Source organism: Canis lupus, chromosome 18 (genome assembly GCF_048164855.1).
Source record: "Canis lupus baileyi chromosome 18, mCanLup2.hap1, whole genome shotgun sequence".
Lineage (NCBI taxonomy): Eukaryota > Metazoa > Chordata > Mammalia > Carnivora > Canidae > Canis > Canis lupus.
Window position 1 is genome coordinate 25,598,399 of NC_132855.1, and position 20,688 is coordinate 25,619,086.

Consider the following 20,688-nt stretch of genomic DNA (forward strand, 5'->3'; position numbering starts at 1 on the left):
AAATAAATCTGGAAAAAATTTTTTTACTAAACTGAGTATGGAGAGAAATGAGGGGTGAAGGGACAGTAAAAAGGTAATAGAACCAATGGATTCTGACAGGGAGAAAGGTGAATAACTTGCCTGGAGTATGTAAATATTCAATTTCCCCCCTAGAAAGTAGGATTTCTGCTAAATACATCCAAGGACGAATTTAGACTTAGCCTTCAGGACCAGCCTCATAGGTAATAGTATGTGACTACTTTCACTGTCCTAAAAAGGTCTCCTCCTCTGTTTGCTAATGTCCAAAATCCCCTCACTGTGTTTGCTCCAATTACACAATTATTCTGTGAGGATAAGTGATCCAATTTCACAACTTTTCTCAAGTGTGATGAATAAAGTATTTAAAAGAGCAGGAGGAGACCCAACAAATGAAGGAAAAAGGAGTGTTCTGAGGAGAAAAGTAGAAGCGAACAACAGTAGAAATGAAAAATAATTTAACAATCCCGCCAAGAGGGATACATCAGGGAGGATGCTTCACTTTCAACTGCAGTTAACCAAAAACCCAACTGGGAGTGGAGTGTAATAAGGACATTTATAACCTTACAGAACTCTCATTGTAGTGAAGTCATGGATTGGTTATTTCAATGACTCAGGGATGAGACTTTGTTCATCTCTCTTTTCTGTGGTATACAATACGTCAGTGACTCTCCTATCCTGGCTGCTAGGTGCCAACCATGCTTTCTAGCGTTCCGTGTAGGTTCTTGTCCAGAGGCAAGAAAAAGGAACATCTTCATTTCTGAGTAAAGAAAACTTCCAAAGCCTTCCTGAAGTCTTCCCCTTACATCTAATCAGCATGAGAACTCCTTGGTTAGTTTAGCTAATTAAGACCCAACTCTAACCTTCTCTTAAGGATATAACCACTAGCAGGAGTCTGAGAAAATCTGGGTTCTGTTAGTGAGAAAAAAGGGAAAAATAAGCTTCCATTTAGTAGTTAACCAAGAGAGATATTGAAGGTGTTTTTTTTTTTCTTTCTCAGATGTCATTAATAACATAAAATATCACAGGAAATACCACCTTGTGTTAACATAAGTGCCCATGAATTACAAAGACTTTATCATTTTGGGGGGGATGCCTGGGTGGCTCAGTGGTTGAATGTCTGCTTTTAGCTCAGGTCGTGGTCCTGGAATCCCCAGTCTCACATTGGGCTCCCTGTGGGGAGCCTGCTTCTCCCTCTGTCTGTGTCTCTGCCTCTCTGTGTCTCTCATGAATAAAATAAATAAATTCTTTTTTAAAAAAGACTATCACTGTTTTTTTTAAGTGTAGCTAAACATTTAAGGGAATTTATTCTTGGAGAAGTCCTTGATGGAGGCCATCTTAAGATTTTGAAAGGAGAAAAAGAAAAATGGTAAAACTGTGAAAACCATGCAATTTGAAGAATTCAGTTATCTGGATTTCCAGAGATATGATGCCATTAAAACAAGTTGGTGAAAGACAACTATAATAGGAAGCTGCTCTCTCAGCCCCTAAGATACATAACATGGGTATCCAGAAGAGTGACATGCCAGTGAAGATACATATGCAAATCAGACAGGAATGTCAACTCATAAGGTCAAGATCATTCAAAGTAGATAGAAAACAATAGTTATTTTTTCTTACCACTGTTTGATTTGATTTAAAAAAAAATTCCTTCCAGAAAATAAGCATGAGTTTAAGAGTTAAAGGAAGAAATACAGTAGAAAATTAAAAGATTTGCAGAAAGAATAATTTCATAATACTTAGAAAATACTTAGTTGTACTGGCAATGACTGACAAAAGCAAGCAAGAAAGCAAACATAACCACAAGACTCTCAGGACAGGAAATCCTCACCCACTACTTGGTGTAATCTCTTCCTGTACGAGTGTCATGCGCTCCTCTTGACATTATAGTTATCTATGGAGTTTTCTTATTTTTTTCTTATTAGCACCTAAGCCCTTTGAGGGCAGGAACCATCAGAGACTTGGCCATTTATTAATTTTATTTTATCCCCTACAGCATCTAGCATAGACCTTCTAGCACTACTATTGTTCAAATATTTGTTGACTTGAAATAAACCCTTTGAAAAAAAAATGCCAGCAAAGGGAGGACTTCTGTTCCCTCAGAAATTCTAGTCAGGGAAAACGTCAAAAGTCTCTGAAGGAAGAAGAAAAAAGTACATCTGTAAAAAGAGATTAAATTATAGGTGATCAGAACAAGAAAGCAGCTTTATTTTTAAAGCACTTGTTCCAGAGGAGAAAGACGATTCAGAAATTAAATAAATTCATCAAAAGAATATGAGAGGCAGTTAAGTTGTAGAGGGTATAAACACAATTATTTCTGAATGTCTTCTAAATCATATTAAACATTATTATTTCTATTCCTATTTGTTAAACCTTTCCTTGAAATCAGCAATGAGGAGAAAGCCCGAGGGAAGTACTCAGCATCATGCACAGGTGGGAATTAAATGAAGATTAGTGATCCCTCCCAGCGTGGAGGCAGCAGACGTGTTTGGAATTAAGTCTCAGGCTCAAGTTTAGCATTCAACAGTTGGCAAAGCCCTCTCATATAAGATGTCCTATTTAGTGGAGAGAGATTTAAGGAGGAGAGCAGTGTGCTTAGGTCAGATAAATCTTTTTCCTTTCATACTAACATTGCTGATATACCCATTGTAATGTTGCTAAGGTTTCTTTCTGAACCAGTAAGCACTGTTTGCTGTTCTCCCTAAATATGTATTTATATTCCTAATAGATTGGTAGTGAATTGTTCCAGGATATAGAATTCTTCATAAAACTAGAATATTCTCAAATCTCCAAGGATGAGCACACCCTTTTATAATGCCCAGCACCAAAAAAACCCTACCACTTTCCCAGCAATGCCAGCCCCTTACAAATAGGGCATCCTCTGTGACTCTCCAAGGGCTGCGTGGGCTGGGAGAGGTTAAAGTTTATAAAATGTTCTTTCAGTTCACACCAGCAGACTCTTTCTCAGTCGTCCAAGCCCTTTGTTTCCCATGCAAACAATGGTGCAAATGCAGCTATCCTCCTCCCATGAACCTCAGTACTTTTGTCCCGAAATGGTCAATAAAATTGCCATTGGCAAGATCAAGGACTTCGAGAAGAGGGTAGATGAGAACAGAAGAGAAATCACAAACACAGCTGAAAGTATATTTCATCAATTCTATGGTGCACATTTTTTCACATCTCTGAAGTTGGGGTGTGTGTTCTATTTGTGGTCTGCCAAGAACCATGGCTGTTATTAGTGCTCCTACCATACACAGCTGCAGCAAAGATTGCTAAGAAATTCCTGGAGATAAAAGTCAAGCATTCTTTTATGAAATGTTGCATTATGAATGCTGTTAATGTCATAGAAAATAATATTGGTTGACTATTCATGACTTCTGGTTTATTAATTATCTATTGCTGCAAAACAACTCCACAAATGTAGCAGCTTGAAACAACATTCATTTGTTGACTCACCAGTTCCTGTTGGTCAAGAATCTGAAAGGGGTTTAGCTGGGTGCTGTGGCTCAGAGTTTCTCATGAGGTTGTAGTAAAGATGGTGCCTGAGGTAATAGTCATCTGAATGCTTGACTGGCCTGGAAGGCCCACTTCAAGCTCACTTAGGTGGTGGTTGTCCAGAGGTCTCAGTTACCATGTGGGCCTCTCCATAGGGCTGCTTACAACATGGGAGCTGGTTTCCTCTGAAGTGAGTAATCCAAGAGAACAACTAAGAAGGAAGCCACAGTGACTTTCTACGTCCTAGTCTTGGAAGTCCCACACTGTCATTGCCACTTTATTCTGTTCATTGGAAGCAAGTCACAAAGCCCAGCCCACACTCAAGAGGAGGGAATCAGGCTCCACTTATGGAGTATCAAAGGAAGGAAGGAGTATCAAAGAATTCATGGACATAGTTTTAAAACTACCACTGTTGGGCACAAACATGACTGAAAAGTGAGTCACTGCATATGAACTAACTTTCATTTGGATTATTTACATTTCTTTTTTTTTTTTTAAAAAGATTTTATTTTTTAAAGTAATTTTTACACCGAATATGGGGCTCGAACTTATAACCCTGAGAACGAGAGTCACATGCTCCACAGACTGAACCTGCCAGGAGCCCCTCATCCAGATTCCTAATGTATGTACAGGAGTGATATATGAGAAAATATCTGTCTAAATAAGAGTTCTTTCATAAATGTAAAATAAAATTTCTAAGTAATATTAAAGCCTTGTGCTGTACTGTTATTGGCAGGTGTTTTTTTTGCCATATATAAATTAATATATATATAGTTATATATATATAACAATCAATTGTGTCTCAGATTCAATAAATACAGTTAATATGCTTTTAAAAACCAGTGAAAATAAAGTTTAGGAAGCAATCACCTTAAAAAAAAAAAGGAAGCAATCACCTTTGTTGATGTAACAAACCCTTTCTCTGATTTGCTTTTTTAAATTATTAAGTCATCATAATCCTCAGAAACTATTTCACACAATTACAGAAAAATTTTAAATCAGTCCTATTTTTAAGTGAAATGACTTTTCCACTTGCATTTTTCTTTGATTTTTATATGTCCTAGTAAAATGCTTATGTAACTGATTGAGCTTTTTCATAAATCCAACAATTAAAAAGATAATTTCAGGACTGGGTTTTACTACACATATATTGAAAGTTTGGAGTAAAAACGTGCTGTCTAGGGCCCGTATTCCGCTGTATAGCCACAATGGTTATTATGATATTAAGATAATTCCATACTAAGAAGCATATAGGCACTATGGCTCCTGATTGCTCTCCTACCATCCCATGACCGACCCAGGATCCAGCAATAGAAACAGTACTGCGTGGCAGTACCTTGGAACTTTTTCTCTACTACTATGCCTAGCATCTTTTCTGACTGATGCAAACTGTGCTGTTATAAGTACTTTGACTATCACACCTGTATCTATGATAATGAGAACCAATAATTAATTTTTGTATTTTTAAGGGGAATGAGCTAAACTTGTCACAGAGTAACTGTTAGTTTGATATTTAAACATAACTGATTTTTTATTGGGTATTGTAGGTTCCTGAAAACAAAGCACTATCCTCTGGATTCATGAGCTCAGCTACAAAAAAATTAAAGCAGGAAGGTTACTTCCAATTATTCTGGAAGTATTCTGAACAAAGCCAGAGTTAAAAAACATCTTGGGGATCCCTGGGTGGCTCAGCGGTTTAGTGCCTGCCTTTGGCCCAGGGTGCAGTCCTGGAGTCCTGGGATCAAGTCCCACATCAGGCTCCCAGCATGGAGCCTGCTTCTCCCTCCTCCTGTGTCTCTGCCTCTCTCTCTCTCTCTCTCTCTGTCTATCATAAATAAATAAATAATCTTTAAAAAAAAGAAAACATTTTATAAACAAGGAAATAATCTTTAAAAAAAAGAAAACATTTTATAAACAAGGTAATGCTTCTCCTAAAAATATAAAAAGTCTATTTTATACCTGCAAAATGATCAATTTAATAAAATTCTTTAGGTAGGTTTGCCGTTTTTTCTTCCTCCCTCCCTTTAATAGATTTTATCCTTAAGTAATCTCTACATCCAATGTGGGGCTTGAACCCACAACGGTAAGATTAAGAGTTGCATACTCCAATGACTGAGCCAGCCAGGTGCCCCCTTTTCCTTCTTTTATGTCAAAGTTTACATTTACAATTTCATGCAAGAATAAAAGTAAAATAAAGGACTTGGTGGACATACTTACAAAGACTTAATACAAACCGACATCCCCACTGTTCTGAAAAACAAAGCAAACAAGAAAACATATGAAGAACAGAGGCTCTTTCCATAGGTTCCAAAACTCCATTCTAGTCATGATTTATTCCATAAAAATGAGAATTAGAGGCACCTGGGTGGCTCAGTGGTTGAGCATCTGCCTTTGGCTCAGGTTGTGATCCCAGGGTCCTGGGATCGAGTCCTGCATCAGGCTCCCCAGGGGGAGCCTGTTTCTCCCTTGGCCTATGCCTCTGCCTCTCTCTCTGTATGTCTCTCATGAATAAATAAAGTCTTTTTTTAAAAATGAGAATTAAAATAAGGTTATATATTACCATGAGAATAGGGCTTATTTCTCTCACAATCTTTTTGTCCACATAATTATAGAAAGTGAGAAGAAGCAACTATAATAAAAACCACAGTAACTTATAAACTTACTTCTGACTTATGAACTGTATTTAGAAATAGACATGATGCTTCACCAAACATGCATGCACACACACACACATCATATATACATATATAAATTTGACAAAGAATAAGCTAACACAAAGAGAGCTTCAAAGATGTCAAACAGTTAAGTTAAAGTTGTAACCATTTACAATTTCCTGAACTGAGTTGTAATCTTTTTTCCAGTTAGCTTATTGCTTGCCTTTAAATTTTTCCTCTATAGTGTTTTCAGACTTGTTAGTGGGACCAAACTCTTGGAAGCTATGATGCCCTTTACATAGCACCATGAATTACTGACATATTTAATTCTAGCATAAAATTATACAAGCTAGGAACGATTTTACCAGCAGAAGATGTAACCTTTATTATGGCTCCCACATCTCAAAAATAATACTACTATCAATAAAATAGTTATTAAACCACATTTCATAGCAAAATAATAAATAACACAACTTGAGCCAAGCCAACCATCTAGAAATGCATGATTCAAAGACCGATGTGTGACTGAGACAACTGCTTACGTTCCATTTCCTCCTCTTCCTTGTGATTTGCTTTTGTCTGATCTTTGCTCCCAGGGTCTGACTTCTTGGCCTACTCTGACTTGAAACCTGTTCATCTTAACTTGGCCCAACATGATTTGAGCCTTGGCTCCTCCCTGTAGATGCAGGCTGTTTTAACACACTCCCACCTCTCAAGTGGTGGCCTGACGGTACCTCTGGGAATCTAGCCGAGGAATGGATCCAAGGAGACAGGGTTAATGCAGGAAAGAGGAATAGCGTCCCTTGTGCCTGAACTTGGCATACAATAGGCGCTCAATAATGTACTGACTGACTGGAAAAAGTATCTTCAAAAGTCAGCTTGGGAATGAAAGGGGTAAGTCAGAATAAAGGACAGTATCTGAAGCCAAGTAAAAGGATAAGGTGGCTGAAAGTGGAGAGTGGGGGATCCCTGGGTGGCGCAGCGGTTTGGCGCCTGCCTTTGGCCCAGGGCGTGATCCTGGAGACCCGGGATCGAATCCCACGTCGGGCTCCCGGTGCATGGAGCCTGCTTCTCCCTCTGCCTGTGTCTCTGCCTCTCTCTCTCTCTCTCTGTGACTATCATAAAATAAAAAAAAAAAAAATAAAAAAAAATGAAAGTGGAGAGTGGGAACTAGCTTGAGGTGCTCCTGAGCCTGGCAGGACACTAAGCCAGTTTGGACAATTTATTTACTTACATCCTATCTTATTCCACAAAGAATCTGAACAGCTAAGTCAAAGTAGCTTGGAGCTCATAAATGTGGAGCAATCTATTATTTTTTCTGAATCGAGTTTGAAAGGTGGTTGTCTATGATAAGAAAGCCATTTGGACACCAAATGGCACATTTTCTTTTCGTGGCTATAATTTGGCAGGGAGCTGAAAACACAGGAGTACTTTTGCCCTGTAAGCTCAGATTCATTTTGTCTATTTAATAAATACAGAGAATGTTTTAAATACAAAATATTTCCCATACATGTCCACAAAAAAGGTTATCAAATAAGTGGGAAGCTGTTTTTTTCACTAATTGGTTTGTTTCTGTTTATCTGGTTGTCTGCTATCACCTTGAGGTAGGCAAATTGTATTTGGAATTAACATTTTAAAATTAGGTAAAAACTAGAGGCATCCAACTCTTAATTTCAGCTCAGGTCACAGTCTGAGAGTCCTGGGATTGAGCCCATCAGGCTCTGTGCTCAGCAGGGAGCCTAGTATTCTCCCTCTCTCTGCCTCTCTCTCTGCTTGCTTTTTATCTCAAATAAATCTTAAAGTTATGAAAAAAAATGACTTGAAGCTTTAATTTTTACACTGGGAAACATAACTATCCTCTAATTTTGAAATAGAGCAACCCAAACTCCATCATAAGCACATAGTTTGAGAAAAATATACAATTAAATCAAGAAATTCCCACCGAATTTTGCCCTCTTTTCCCTTTATGGGACATTGAGAATTAACTTTTCAATGTATTTGTGTCCACTTTCAAAGCTTTTCAGCATTGGTCCAACTGAGCAGTCTTCCATGCCTCTCCCCTTACCGTTTGGATTAATTCATAATTAACGGTAACTGCAATCGAACACTCTTGTATCAGGAGCTTATCTTATTTATCTTATTTGATCCTCTTAACAGACCTGTGAGGCATAGTGCAAAGGAGGAAAAGAGGATGCAGAAAGGTTAATATGCCCAAGGTTGTGTGGCTAGTAAGCGGCCCAACCAGGAATGAAGCCCACACCCCTCTGGCTCTCAGTTGGTGATCTCTGGATCACAGGGCTGTGCTAGCACTGGGAAATCCGCCTACTTCATTGTCAACAGGACTTGACACTCCAGTGGCAAAGCATACAGGTCCTGCAGGGTGTTGCTGTACTGCTGTGTCTTCTCTCTCTCCTGTTGCCTTTTGCCCCCTCTGGACTGCCGTGCTTCAGCCATAGTCCAATCTCAGGTCTCATCCCTCTTGCTGGAGTCCTCTTCTCCCAACTGCTCCTCAGGTGCCAATTTGCAAGGTTCGCCCCTTACTCCAAGTTTTGCTTAGACATCACCCTCATTACAACTGCAGCCTTGGCACTCCTCATCACCAGTACTCCGCTTGCTCTCCCTCGCCCTTACCACTGTAGTATGTGTGACCTCTGTGAGAACAGCAATAGGTCTTCTTGTTCTCGGTCTCTCTGCCTTCCAGATTAATGCCTGGCACAAAGTAAACAGTAGGTTCAAGGAGTGGAGACTCAAAAAAATTTAACCTATTAGCTTTTGCTATTGTCAAGTCCTATAGCAAATTAGTGTCCAGAAACTGATGGAGAGGGAGTTAAGTAACAAGGTAGTTTCATGGCAACTGTCGGTACAAATTTTCATATAGTATTTTAGTCCATGTGTATATGTTTAGGCCTATCTCTAATTTCTTACTTTTTTCCTTTAAGCATCTTTAAAAAGTTGTATTTTGAAATTTTAATTTCTTATCCAATGCAAATGTTGTATGTATCTGTAATATTATACATAGCATATACATTATCTATATAAATGTACTTTTTATTAAAATATAGGGAACATTGGGGCATCTGGGTGGCACATTTAAGCATCTGACTCCTGGTTTCCACTCAGGTCATCTCCTCAGGGTGGTGGGATCGAGCCCCAGGTCGGAATCCCTGCTCAGTATGGAGTCCACTTAAGTTTCTCTCTCCCTCCCTCTGCCCCCCCCAACCCCTGCTCAATCTCTAATATATAAATCTTGAAAAAAAAAATATAGAGGTAACAAAAAACCCCTATGGATTATGTTTACATTGAACAAAAATTTAAACAGTGCCAGCTATGCAAGGGGAGTATTGTTAATTGGGTGAAATGCAGCTACTGTTTCCCTGAATAAAATTCCTTATTATGGTATTTTGATTTTATGGAATATTTCAGATATAAGCTTATATGAAAATTTGGCTGGACTGTCATCCAATTTTCCTGGGTGACTTCACTAGGCAATGTACAATGTATGTAAGTCTTCAGTATCTGTGCTTAATTGTGGACAAAATAGTGATACATGATTTATTGTAAAAATACTTTTTCTAAGGAGAACGGATTTTTATGTCAGTATGGTCTAACACATGTACTGCTAATTTAAAACCTTATTACATACATGCATACATAAATTGCTTTTTCTGGGCCAAAGTACTACAAGCAGCACTTTTTTTCTTTTTTTTAAATACATGACCACTTGGGATTATTATTAAAATTCTGAAATCTAGGAACCTAATTGGAACGTTTTTTTTTCCAGGAGAAATTATCCAAGCACTATCCAAACAATTACCTTAGACAAAATAGAAGTTTACAAGATCTATCTTCTTTCCTCTCTCCTGCTCTCCTATTTGTACTTGAGATTACTTGCAGGTATCCAAAAATAAATTATTTCATTGCCACCTGCTACTAGGAGGAACACAGCCAAAGATGCTAATTAGTAAATCTGAAAAGAATGAAAACACATACCTTAAAAATCCTGCTACACAATTACAAGTTGGTTGTGTGTATATTAAACAGATATTATTGCCTGGCAATAAATACAGTTAACACGATTCAGATGTATTGAATAAACTAGTTTGCATTTCTTGCACATACCTTCTCTGAACCCCTTAAGCATCTGTACTTTTAAATAGAAATACTAAACAAATGATATTTTTTTTGACTTGTGGTCATCCTTACCAACAGCACTGTGAACCACACCACATTATATTACAGTCTTGCTCTTAGCACTGCTTCAATCTTCCCAGCTTATACCAATGGTTTCATGTCCACAATCTAGGAAAATGTAAAAAGTATCATTTTTTTCTTCCATCTAGTCTTGTTCGTAGACATGGTTGTTCCTAGAAGTCTCAAGAATCAAGCTAGTACTATCATACTAAAAGTAAAAATAAGAGGACAAAATCTTTATTTTCTAATTTCATTATCATCTTTTATGTGGTATCATCCTGAGGCTTCCAAACACAAATTTTTCTGTTAATTCTATCATCTTTCATTTTGATACAAATTTTTTGAAAATTCTCTTGCTGGTTTTGTTTGGAAGAATAGCATACATTTAACGGTTTCTTGGTTTGGTCATTGTTATGAACACATTACCTTAAACCGCAGTGTGACATACACATACCTTTACCTTAGGGCTTTCCTGTACAAGACAATCTATCCACACACTCTTTAGCTCCCATTACCATAGACGTAAAAAGACTCTTTGTGGAGAGTCTTCTGTCAGCGGGTCAGTGTACTTCCCCTGCTGCCTAATATCCCCTGCCCCTCACTTGGCTGTATCATCTAATCTGGCCTGGGCTTGGAAATCTGATAACTGAAGTTGTTACAATAACATATTCATTATGTGAGTAAGGTTCTTCATGAGATTTGCTGGGCTCTCCCCAGAGGAAAAGACAACAGCTTTTGCTTACAGATTTTGTGGCATTTATGTGGCACACTCTGCTTCTTAGTGTTTCTGTGAGCTTAAATAATATTTTAATTATGTTTTCGTTTTTAGCTCTTCCTACAATTTCCTAACATTTATTGCTTAAAAATATTTAAGTAAAAAATGTCCCTAAATCAAATTTTAATTTCCATAAATGTCTAGAGCAATGGCTACAAATTAACATGAAATCTGCATTGGTGTTCTTTGGCAGTATGTTCAGAGAAATGGTGACCAGATCTTAATACCAGGAATTATGAAGAGTTGCCAATACGTTTTCTAGTGAGAAGCATTTACTTGCCAGTGTTCATCGTGATAAGAAGGTTGATACTTCAGATAATTTATTGCTGCTTTATAGTATACATAATTAAATGAAGAAACATGTTAAACTCAAGGGAATTTTTAATAGTTACTTGCAATTGTTATTGCAGGCAACAACTTGTACATGATTTTATTTCCAAATCCACAAAAAACAAATTTTATACAAATCAGCACTGTAAAAATGTCAATTACAGCCCCAGAGGCTTTGCTGGCAGAATAATTGTCTAAATTCTAGGATATGGGAAACAGGTTTTTTCTGGATTCATCTTTTTTTTTTCATTTTCTTTCTCTTTTTTTTTTACAAAAAAAAATTTACAAGTGAAATGTTACTACAAAACTTTTTATAAGGAATTTTTGCAAAACATTTACATTTTACCATCAACTATTTCTGTTTTAAAATCATTATGTAGATTTAATACCCTATGCTGCACATCAATTTATGTGGGATGACAACTTAGTGACATGCATAAAAAAACACCACAAGGCATTAAAATGAAGACTTAAATACAAATATTGTTGCAATAAAACAGTTATAAAATTGAAAAATAGGACCTAAACATCATGCTTATCTAAGTTTGACAAATTAACTTTTTCTCCTAGATTACACACTTTTATTACTGCTCTCATGAGAGTGTGATAAATAATGACTTAACATCAAGTTCTAATGTAATCAGCAACACATACACAAACCTAACCAAAGAAAGTATACTGTAAGAAAAAACTATTCTAACACTGGAGTTCTACCATGATAAATACATAGCTTTGCACTGATAATTACAATAAAGAAAAGTTTTATAACGGTGGCAAAGGGAATGAACAGTGAAATGCCATTAAATATGACTCTACTGCACATCTGTGCCCTATTACTTATAACAGCTATATCCCACTGAGTCAAATAAAGGACATTGAAATTTACGATTCTTATAAGACAGAAAAGTGGATTCAGAATGGTATGCAGAACAGACTGTCAAAATATTTCTAATTTCAGTGGTGAAATGTGCACCTGCTAACACAAATTAATGTATTTTATATGCCATAAAGCTATCCAGATTCCGTTTGTTAAATTTATAATAGGCCTCATTGTTGATTAAAAACAACTTCCATTTTTGATGATCATACCCAGGTATGCATTAAAACTGGTTCATGGAATAATGGTGCAGAGAGCTCATACTTGGTATTAACAACAACAAAAAGTGTCACTTTGAGGAAACATGATTCAAACATTAGGAAAGTTTCTTTGCATAAAAAAATTTATAGCACTGATTGTGTAGCATAATGATAGATAAAATATATATTTGATGTTTCAGCTCCTATATAATAAAATTAAAATTAACACTACCAAATGCTCCTCTGTACCAAACAAAACAACAAACTGATTCTGATGTTTTAAAGCCAGATACATCAGTTGTTAAGAGTACATTAAATAAAATATACAAAACAATTTACAAAATCCAACTAAAATTTAAAGACTTTGTTACAAGTCTACAAAAGCTTTAAGAAACTTGAAATTTATAACCACAGTGTAAAAATTTTTTTTCCTTTAATCTCAAAGCTTTTTTATACAAACTGAAAGCACAAAAGACCTTCAGTTTTATATAACGCTACAAAGGGCTGGCCTAAAGTGTACATAGTGTAAACAGTGATCATTACAGTATTTCTCCTTCATCAAAAATACAAGAAACATCACAATTTTGGAAGAGAATTCGCAAGAGTAGTACTTTTCCTGAAATAAAATAGAGAATGCACAAGAAAACACGTACCTTTATTTAAACGGTCCCCAAACGAATAATGTTAATAAACCAGGCAGTGAAAAATTTTAGTTTTCAAATGGTCAATTCCAATTCCATTATGTTTTCACATAAGTACATTTTTAAAGTAAGAAATATCTTACTAAATACTTAAGCTGTTGGTATAATCCAAATTTTTTTTTCAAGACTTTTTGGCCATCTTTCCTATAAGACCCTTGCATAAACAATAAAATACAATGGTTTCCTTTATCACTTATTTGAAAATCATTCTGATTTTTAAAAAATAACCTGCTTCATAATATCACATTATTATAAATCTGTTAGGCTGTCTTTTTAGGGAAAATTCAGATATTGGCATAACATAAAGACATTTCTATGTTATAAATTCGTAACCAGCCTTCTAACACAGTACTAGAAATAAATGAGATTGGCTAAATTTTAGTAGAGAGGAAAACAGAAATTGTAATGTAGTTAAAATAATTTTCTGCCGGCCTTAAAAAAAAGGTGTGGTAATTCCTTCTTTGGCTACCAAGTCAAAGCATAAAGAATTCTGCACATTGTCAACATAACTCATATTTACAGAATATGAAACTACAGAATGATTTATACTCTATGCAAATATTTCCAATATAAACATTTAAAATGAATTTTGTGGTTCAACCTAGGGTTAGGAATATAATCAAATCCTAACTTCAAAACTTTACATGTTAAGTTGCCTCATTTTATTTTTCTGAAGCTATTATGAGTTTTGTTTTAACACCCTCCCCACCCCAGTATTTTCCTAAGGTTTCAATCTAAAATTTAACCTAAAGTTTAGCTCTAAGTTCCTCTTGTGTCTCCAAATGGAGAAAGTAATTGGACTTCACTGATTGTCTGCATACACACTACTATAATGTAGTGGTAATAAAGATCTGAGCTGCATCTCAGATTACTTTTTTGGAACTTACCTAATTCAACTGTTGAAGATTTTCTAACATTTAGAAAAGACGGCCAAAACTATTTTCAGTTGATTTTCCAAAAACAAGCTAAGGAAAGAAAGTATTATCCCTATCATCAGTTAACTATCTGTTTTCTGTGCTATAGGAAAAAAAAAAAACACATAAAATTATTACTGACTGAATTTATAACAAAGTACTTCCAAAGAAAACAAGTCTAATTAAGGTCCAGCCTGCAAACTACTGAGGTCTGTCTTTTTAAACAGGTTAACACATGATGTTAAGAGAGGGGGAAGATTCAGATTAAGGATTATGTGATTTATTTCCAAATAACTACAACTTATAGTATGGAGGAAATACTTTTCTGTTTCCAGTACATCAGTTTGATTTTTGTATTTTTAAAAATTCGACACTTCACGTGTTGACCCAAAATCTTGGAATACTTAAAGAAGCCAAGAATGAAAACATGATTTCCTACTCTAATCCACTCGACCAGCCCATTTCCAGATTTTCAAAGGTGTGTAAACTTAAGTGCAGCACTAGAGGTCTCTGTTATAAATAACTTTTCAGAATTCTTCCATGTTGGTTGAAACATTGGGAGTTGCTGGGTTTGAATCTTGAGAAATGGCTGCAACTGTGACAATTCTTGGAGAGCCAAGCACCTCTGTAACAGATGAGTCCAGTTCTCCCGAGGTAACAATGGCAAGAGCTGTCCCACCACCTTTCTTATTCTGGTGCGTTTTGACATGTTTGGAGAGGTGATCACTCCGCATAAACCTTTTGGAACATTCTGGGCATTCAAATCTCTTTTCACCTGAACAAAAAAATAGTAAATGAAGTCATACACATTTTATTTAAACGAAATTATAATTTTAAATAATTTCTCTTTTGATCATACTGTACTTTCGTTTAATTTCTGACTAATTGCAAAATAGTTTTTTCCTGTTATTTTAAAATGCCATCAAACAAGAGGTGCCTGGGTGGTGCAGTCGGTTAAGTGTCCACTCTTGGTTACAGCTCAGATCATGATTTCAGGGTCATGAGATCAAGCAGCGTATTGGAGTCTGTTTAAGCTTCTCTCTCCCTCCTCCCTCCCCTGACCACTCTCTCAAATAAATGAATCTTTAAATAAAAATTAAAATAAAATGCTATCAAACAAGCAGGGCTGTATAGGAGAAAGAGCATGTGATTGGGAATCAATGACCTGAGTTAATGTCCTGATTCTACTAAGGCCTGGAAGTAGAGCTGGAGCAAATTCAATAACTACTCTGTTTACCCATCTACGAAATAAGAGGATTTCTAACAGATAATCTCAAAAAACTCTTTCAGGTATAATATATAATGTTCAAGGCTTATGTCTACTCTTCCTTAGAAACTGTCTCCGTTTTAATTATAATGCCGAGAGACATAAACTATCTTAGAACTACTTAAAATAAAGCCAGTTAATAATTTAATAGTGTACTGAGTTTCTTCATAAGGCAAAAATGAGAGTCAGGCAAATACTCCATTTAGAATTTAATTGAGTTTTGAGGTCTTACAGAGTAAGGCTGTTAGGTTCTTGCATACAAAGTGATCTTAAATATGCTCTCCTCAAGACGTAAGACAGTTGAGAGGAACTAACAACTTCTCTGTTTTGGAATAAAAACTAGATGTTAACTAAAGAGAAAAATGTAGGACCCCTGGGTGGCTCAGTGGTTGAGCGTCTACCTTTGGCTCAGGTCGTGATCCCAGGGTCCTGGAATCAAGTCCCCCACAGGCTCCCTGCAGGGAAGCCTGCTTCTCCCTCTGCCTATGTCTCTGTGTCTCTCATGAATGAATAAATAAAATCTTTGAAGAAAAAATAAAGAGAAAAAACGCATTTCACTTCTGTGTGTAATGAGTGTAGTGAACAAAAATTTAGTGAAGTGGTATAACATCATGTTCACCATGGATCAACTATTCGCTTTAGTCTTTCCCTCTAAAAATTGTTACAGGAAAGAAATGTTTTCCAAGTCTGATACTAGAATTTGAATCCTAAGAAAATTCAGTTTGGCTGACTTCTTTACTTAGCCCTACTTTTAACTTATCAGTAGAAAATCTGTAGGCTCAACTTGCTCTATATCAGATATCTCCCCTCTTTGTGTTTGCTTTTATTTTTAAAAAAATTACACTGACAGTAATTCATTGAACTTTTCTCTTTCAGTCTTGGAAAATTAAATGAAAGGATAAATACATGGTTTAGACGAAATTCTCAAAAAAAAATTTGGATTTTCTGAACACTGATACTTAGACAAGGGCAAAACATGATTAAATGCAGGTTTTAGGTTAAGATCAATCTTGAATTCTACCTTCAAGTCTCTCATTTTATTTTAAAAGAAAAATTCACAGCTTACAAATTTTAAAGCTGGAAAAAATCTTAAAGATCTTATTTTACATTTTTCATCTTATAAATGAGTAAGCTGAGGATCAGAAATTAATTAATCTTCTTGGGAATCATACAACTTATTAATATCACAGCAGGATTCAAGGCACTGTAATTCTGGTTTGGGCTTTTTATGCTAATCATCAAAGTGCAATTAGAGACATCGATTCTTTTACAGCAACAATGGCCAAGAATAGAAAGAAATCAGGTGGATCACCTGATCAGGTGGATCTTGTGTCTTGCTTGAAGACACAAGATCATTTAGTAAGTACTGACTCAATTGGCTGGATCAAGCTGTACATAGTAGCTGTTTAGTCTTTGCTAAGCTGTAATGTTCATGAACTAATCATTTTGAACAAATATCTGTGCAACATCTATAATGTGCCAGGCACTAGTGATACAAAAATGAACAAGAAGAGACTGACACTTTAAGAAGTTCTATTATTTTGAGACAGTCATTTGCAATCATGTGGAGCTCTTAATATCAACTGAGAAATAAATTCAAGTCCCAGCTACTATAGTGGCAAACTGCATGGGATATCATGGTGACATGGTTTGTATGTGGACCTTTTAGTCTGTCTACTTCTAACTGGTGTGGGTGTCAATTAATTTTAAGTAATAAAAGTTAGCTAGAATCTCAAGTTTAATAAATTATGTTGCACAATTTAACATTAGGGAAATGACATTTCAGTTTGCTACTCCTTTTCACAAAGAAGTGTGTTTTCTGTAGTGGCAGACAATTTCTAAATTTCTTACTGTTAGCAAACATTATCAATATACTTTATCTCAAGGAGGTTAGAGTTCTGGTACTAATATAATACAGTGTCTCTTCCTTATATTTATAATTGTCTTAAATATTTTATAATTATTCTTGAGTTTATTACTTTTATGATTAGTGCAACAAATTACTGCAACTTGGTATTAATTACTTATAATAAGCAGAAATGGCCTCCAAAGATGTCTATGACTTAATCCTTGGAATTTGTGAATGTTTTATTAGATGGCAGAAGGGATGATATAACTATTACAGAGGTTAGTACAGAAAGATTATTCTGACTTATCTGAGTGGGCCCAATCTAATCACACGAGATCTTAAAAGCTGAGTTTTTTTCAGCTGGAGTCAGAGTTGCAACAGGAAAAATCAGAAACATTAGAAGTGGAAGGGACTTCACTTGCTATTGGTGGAGGGTACCACATGGAGAATATGACAAAGAATGTGGACAGCCTCCAGAAGCCAACAGCAGCCTCCAGCTGAAAGAGCCCAGATAACAACTTGATTTTTGACTTTGTGAGATGCTAAGTGGAGGACCCAAGCCCAAACCTACTCAGATTTCTAACTTAAAGAAACTGTGACATAAAAAAAAAAATACTGGTTCTTTTACACTGTTAAATTTGAGACGGTTTGTTATGGCAGCAATAGAAAACTAAGAGTTACATAAGTTATAATCTTGAAAAAATTAAGGCCTAATAAGGAAATAAATGATAGCTGATCTACTATAGGATTCAAAATCTGTGAAGTATCTTCATTACAAGTATCCAAAGGTGATCTAGGATCATTCCCAAATTTTATTTCTATAAGAAAATATCAAGAACATAACCCAAACAATTCTGGTTTAATAAACTGAGTACAGAAAGAAAGAATTGCTTGGGGGCACCTGGGTGGTGCGACGATTTAAGCATCTGACTTGGTTTTGGCTCAAGTCGTGATCTCAGGGTCCTAAGATTGAGCCCCAAGTCGGACTCCATGCTCAGCGTGGAGTCTGCTTGAGATTCTTTCTTCCCTCTTCCTCTGTCCCTTCCACTCATGCTCTCTCTCTAAAATAAGTAAATCTTAAAAAAAAAAAAAAAAAGAATTGCTTCTTTGACCTAGGTTATTTAGAGAATGCCATGTTATATTACATGATTGTTAAAATATAGTAGTCTTTTACAGGAGGACTTAAGTAGAAAATTCATATATAGAAACTACATTAGATTACTTCCTCACATAATATTCCTAACAGTAATTTTTCTCAAAAAAAGCTGCTGAGGGGTACCTGGGTGGCTCAGTCAGTTAAGCAACTGCCTTCAGCTTAGGTCATCATCTCAGGGTCCTGGGATCCAGCCCCATGTCAGGCTCTCTGCTCAGTGGGGAGCCTGCTTCTCCCTGCCCTTGTGCCCCTTCCCCTGCTTGTGCTCTCTCTCAAATAAATAAAATCTTAAAAAAAAAAAAAAAGAAAGAAAGAAAAAGCTGAGATTTTCAATGGAATCATAGGTTTGAATGAATGCAATAAACCAGATCTTTTAAGTTTATTTGAAGTACCATCAAGAGCCAACTATCTTGCTGTCATAGTTCTGCCTGTAATCTGGTTTTCAACATGCTGCCTCAAATCTAAGCTAATACAATGTATAAAACATACTTTATGAATTAATGTTATTTCTGTTTGTAATGGTAACACATAGACTAAAATTAATTTTTAATATTAATATTTATAAATTAAAATTTACAAATTAAAATTAATTTCAGGAACAAACTAAGTGACTGTATTGGTTTCCCCGGGCTTTTGTAAGAAAATAACACAACCTGAGTGGCTTCAAATGATAGATATTGATGTCTCTCACAGTTCTGGATGGTTAGATGTCCAAAATGAAGGTGTCAGTAAAGCAATGCTCCCACCAAAGACTCTAGAGAAGAATCTTTCCATGCCTCATCCCAGCTTTAGTGACTTCTAGCAATCCTTGGCCTTTATTGGCTTGTAGCTGTATCTCTCTAATCTCTGCCTCTGTCTTCATACAGCCTTTCCCTGTGTCTCTGCATCTTCTCCCTTCTTACAAAGATACCAGTTTATTTATGCCCGCTAGGTCCTAAATCTTAGGTACATGGTATGACTTCATCTTTATTTAATCTGCAAAAAACTTATTTCCAAATAAAGTCACATTCATCACGGATTAGGATTTGAACATCTCTAAGACACACAATTCAACCCACTAGAGAGATTCTTTTAAATGTCTGGCATTTGTTATAACTAGGTAAAAAACATACCCCTTAGCTCATGAATTACTTTACCAAATATTCACAGGTAGCATATACAGCTGATCTTTGAACAAGGGGTTAGAAACACTGACCCCCATATCTACAAGTTGAAAATTTGTACATAACTTTTCACTACCCCAAAACTTAGCTACTAATAAAGGCCTATAAATACTGACTGGAAGCCTTACCAATAGCACGAACATATTTTGTGTTAATTATATATTGTATCCTAACAATAAAGTAAAGAAAGGAAAACATTACTAAGAAAAGCGTAAGGAAGAGAAAATGCACTTGCAGTACTTTAGGGTATTTAAAAAAACATCTACATATAAGTGGACCCATATAGTTCAAACCTGTGCTGTTCAAGGGTCAACTATATATAATTTTTTAGTATATAGTATATAGCTCTGTACAACTTTTATAATCTACATTAAAGAAGTAATTTTTTTGATTTGTTCTAAGAAGCCTAGTTATTCAAACTGGGAGGCTTTTTGGATCCCTTCAACTCTCTCCTCCAATACATTCAACTTAACAGTCCCTCTTAGACACATTTTTTTTTTTACCTACCCAGCCTAAAGTATCTAAACAAATCTCTTCATGAGTACCCTCAATTCTATCATTACTTGGAGATAAAAGTAAATTAAAAGGGGGGATCTATATATAATAATTTCAGAGAAATCATGTGGCTTAAATTTTCTTGAGGTAGAAGAATTAAGAGTAAAGAGAGGCTGAGTGGGAAAGACAATGGAAATAAGACTTAAATATTTTTAAGTCATCTCTGCCCAACACAAGGCTTGAACTCACAACTCTGAAATCAAAAGTCTCACACTCCACCAACAGACCCAGCCAGATGCCCCAGTAAGATTTGGATAATTATTAAAATAATGAGGAATCTGACCAAAAACAAATAGGAATCCAAATGCTATTCTGATTGATGAGCTGACATTTGAGACTGACTTTATAGGGACATCAATTTACATAATGAATAACTTCATTTCCTCCTTCAGCAATTATTCATTTGAATATAGAAATCATTTGGTCAATTTTATTACAAATGCTTATTTATTTATTTATTTAAAAGATTTTATTCATTCATGAGAGAGAGAGAGAGAGAGGGAGGGAGGGAGGGAGGGGCAGAAACACTGGCAGAGGGAGAAGCAGGAT

At 35.8% G+C, this 20,688-nt stretch overlaps 1 protein-coding gene across 3 annotated transcripts in view; it reads right to left on the bottom strand.

Moving 5' to 3' along the window:
• Nucleotides 1-11,493: 11,493 nt before the first annotated feature.
• SP4 (Sp4 transcription factor) overlaps nt 11,494-20,688 on the bottom strand; it is a 76,799-nt gene continuing 67,604 nt past the window's right edge. For all 3 annotated transcript variants that reach the window (XM_072783815.1, XM_072783814.1, XM_072783816.1), the window contains one exon: nt 11,494-14,927. In XM_072783815.1, the coding sequence (XP_072639916.1) occupies nt 14,625-14,927 (303 nt within the window). In that variant the 3' untranslated portion in view covers nt 11,494-14,624. The remainder of the gene's footprint in view (nt 14,928-20,688) is intronic.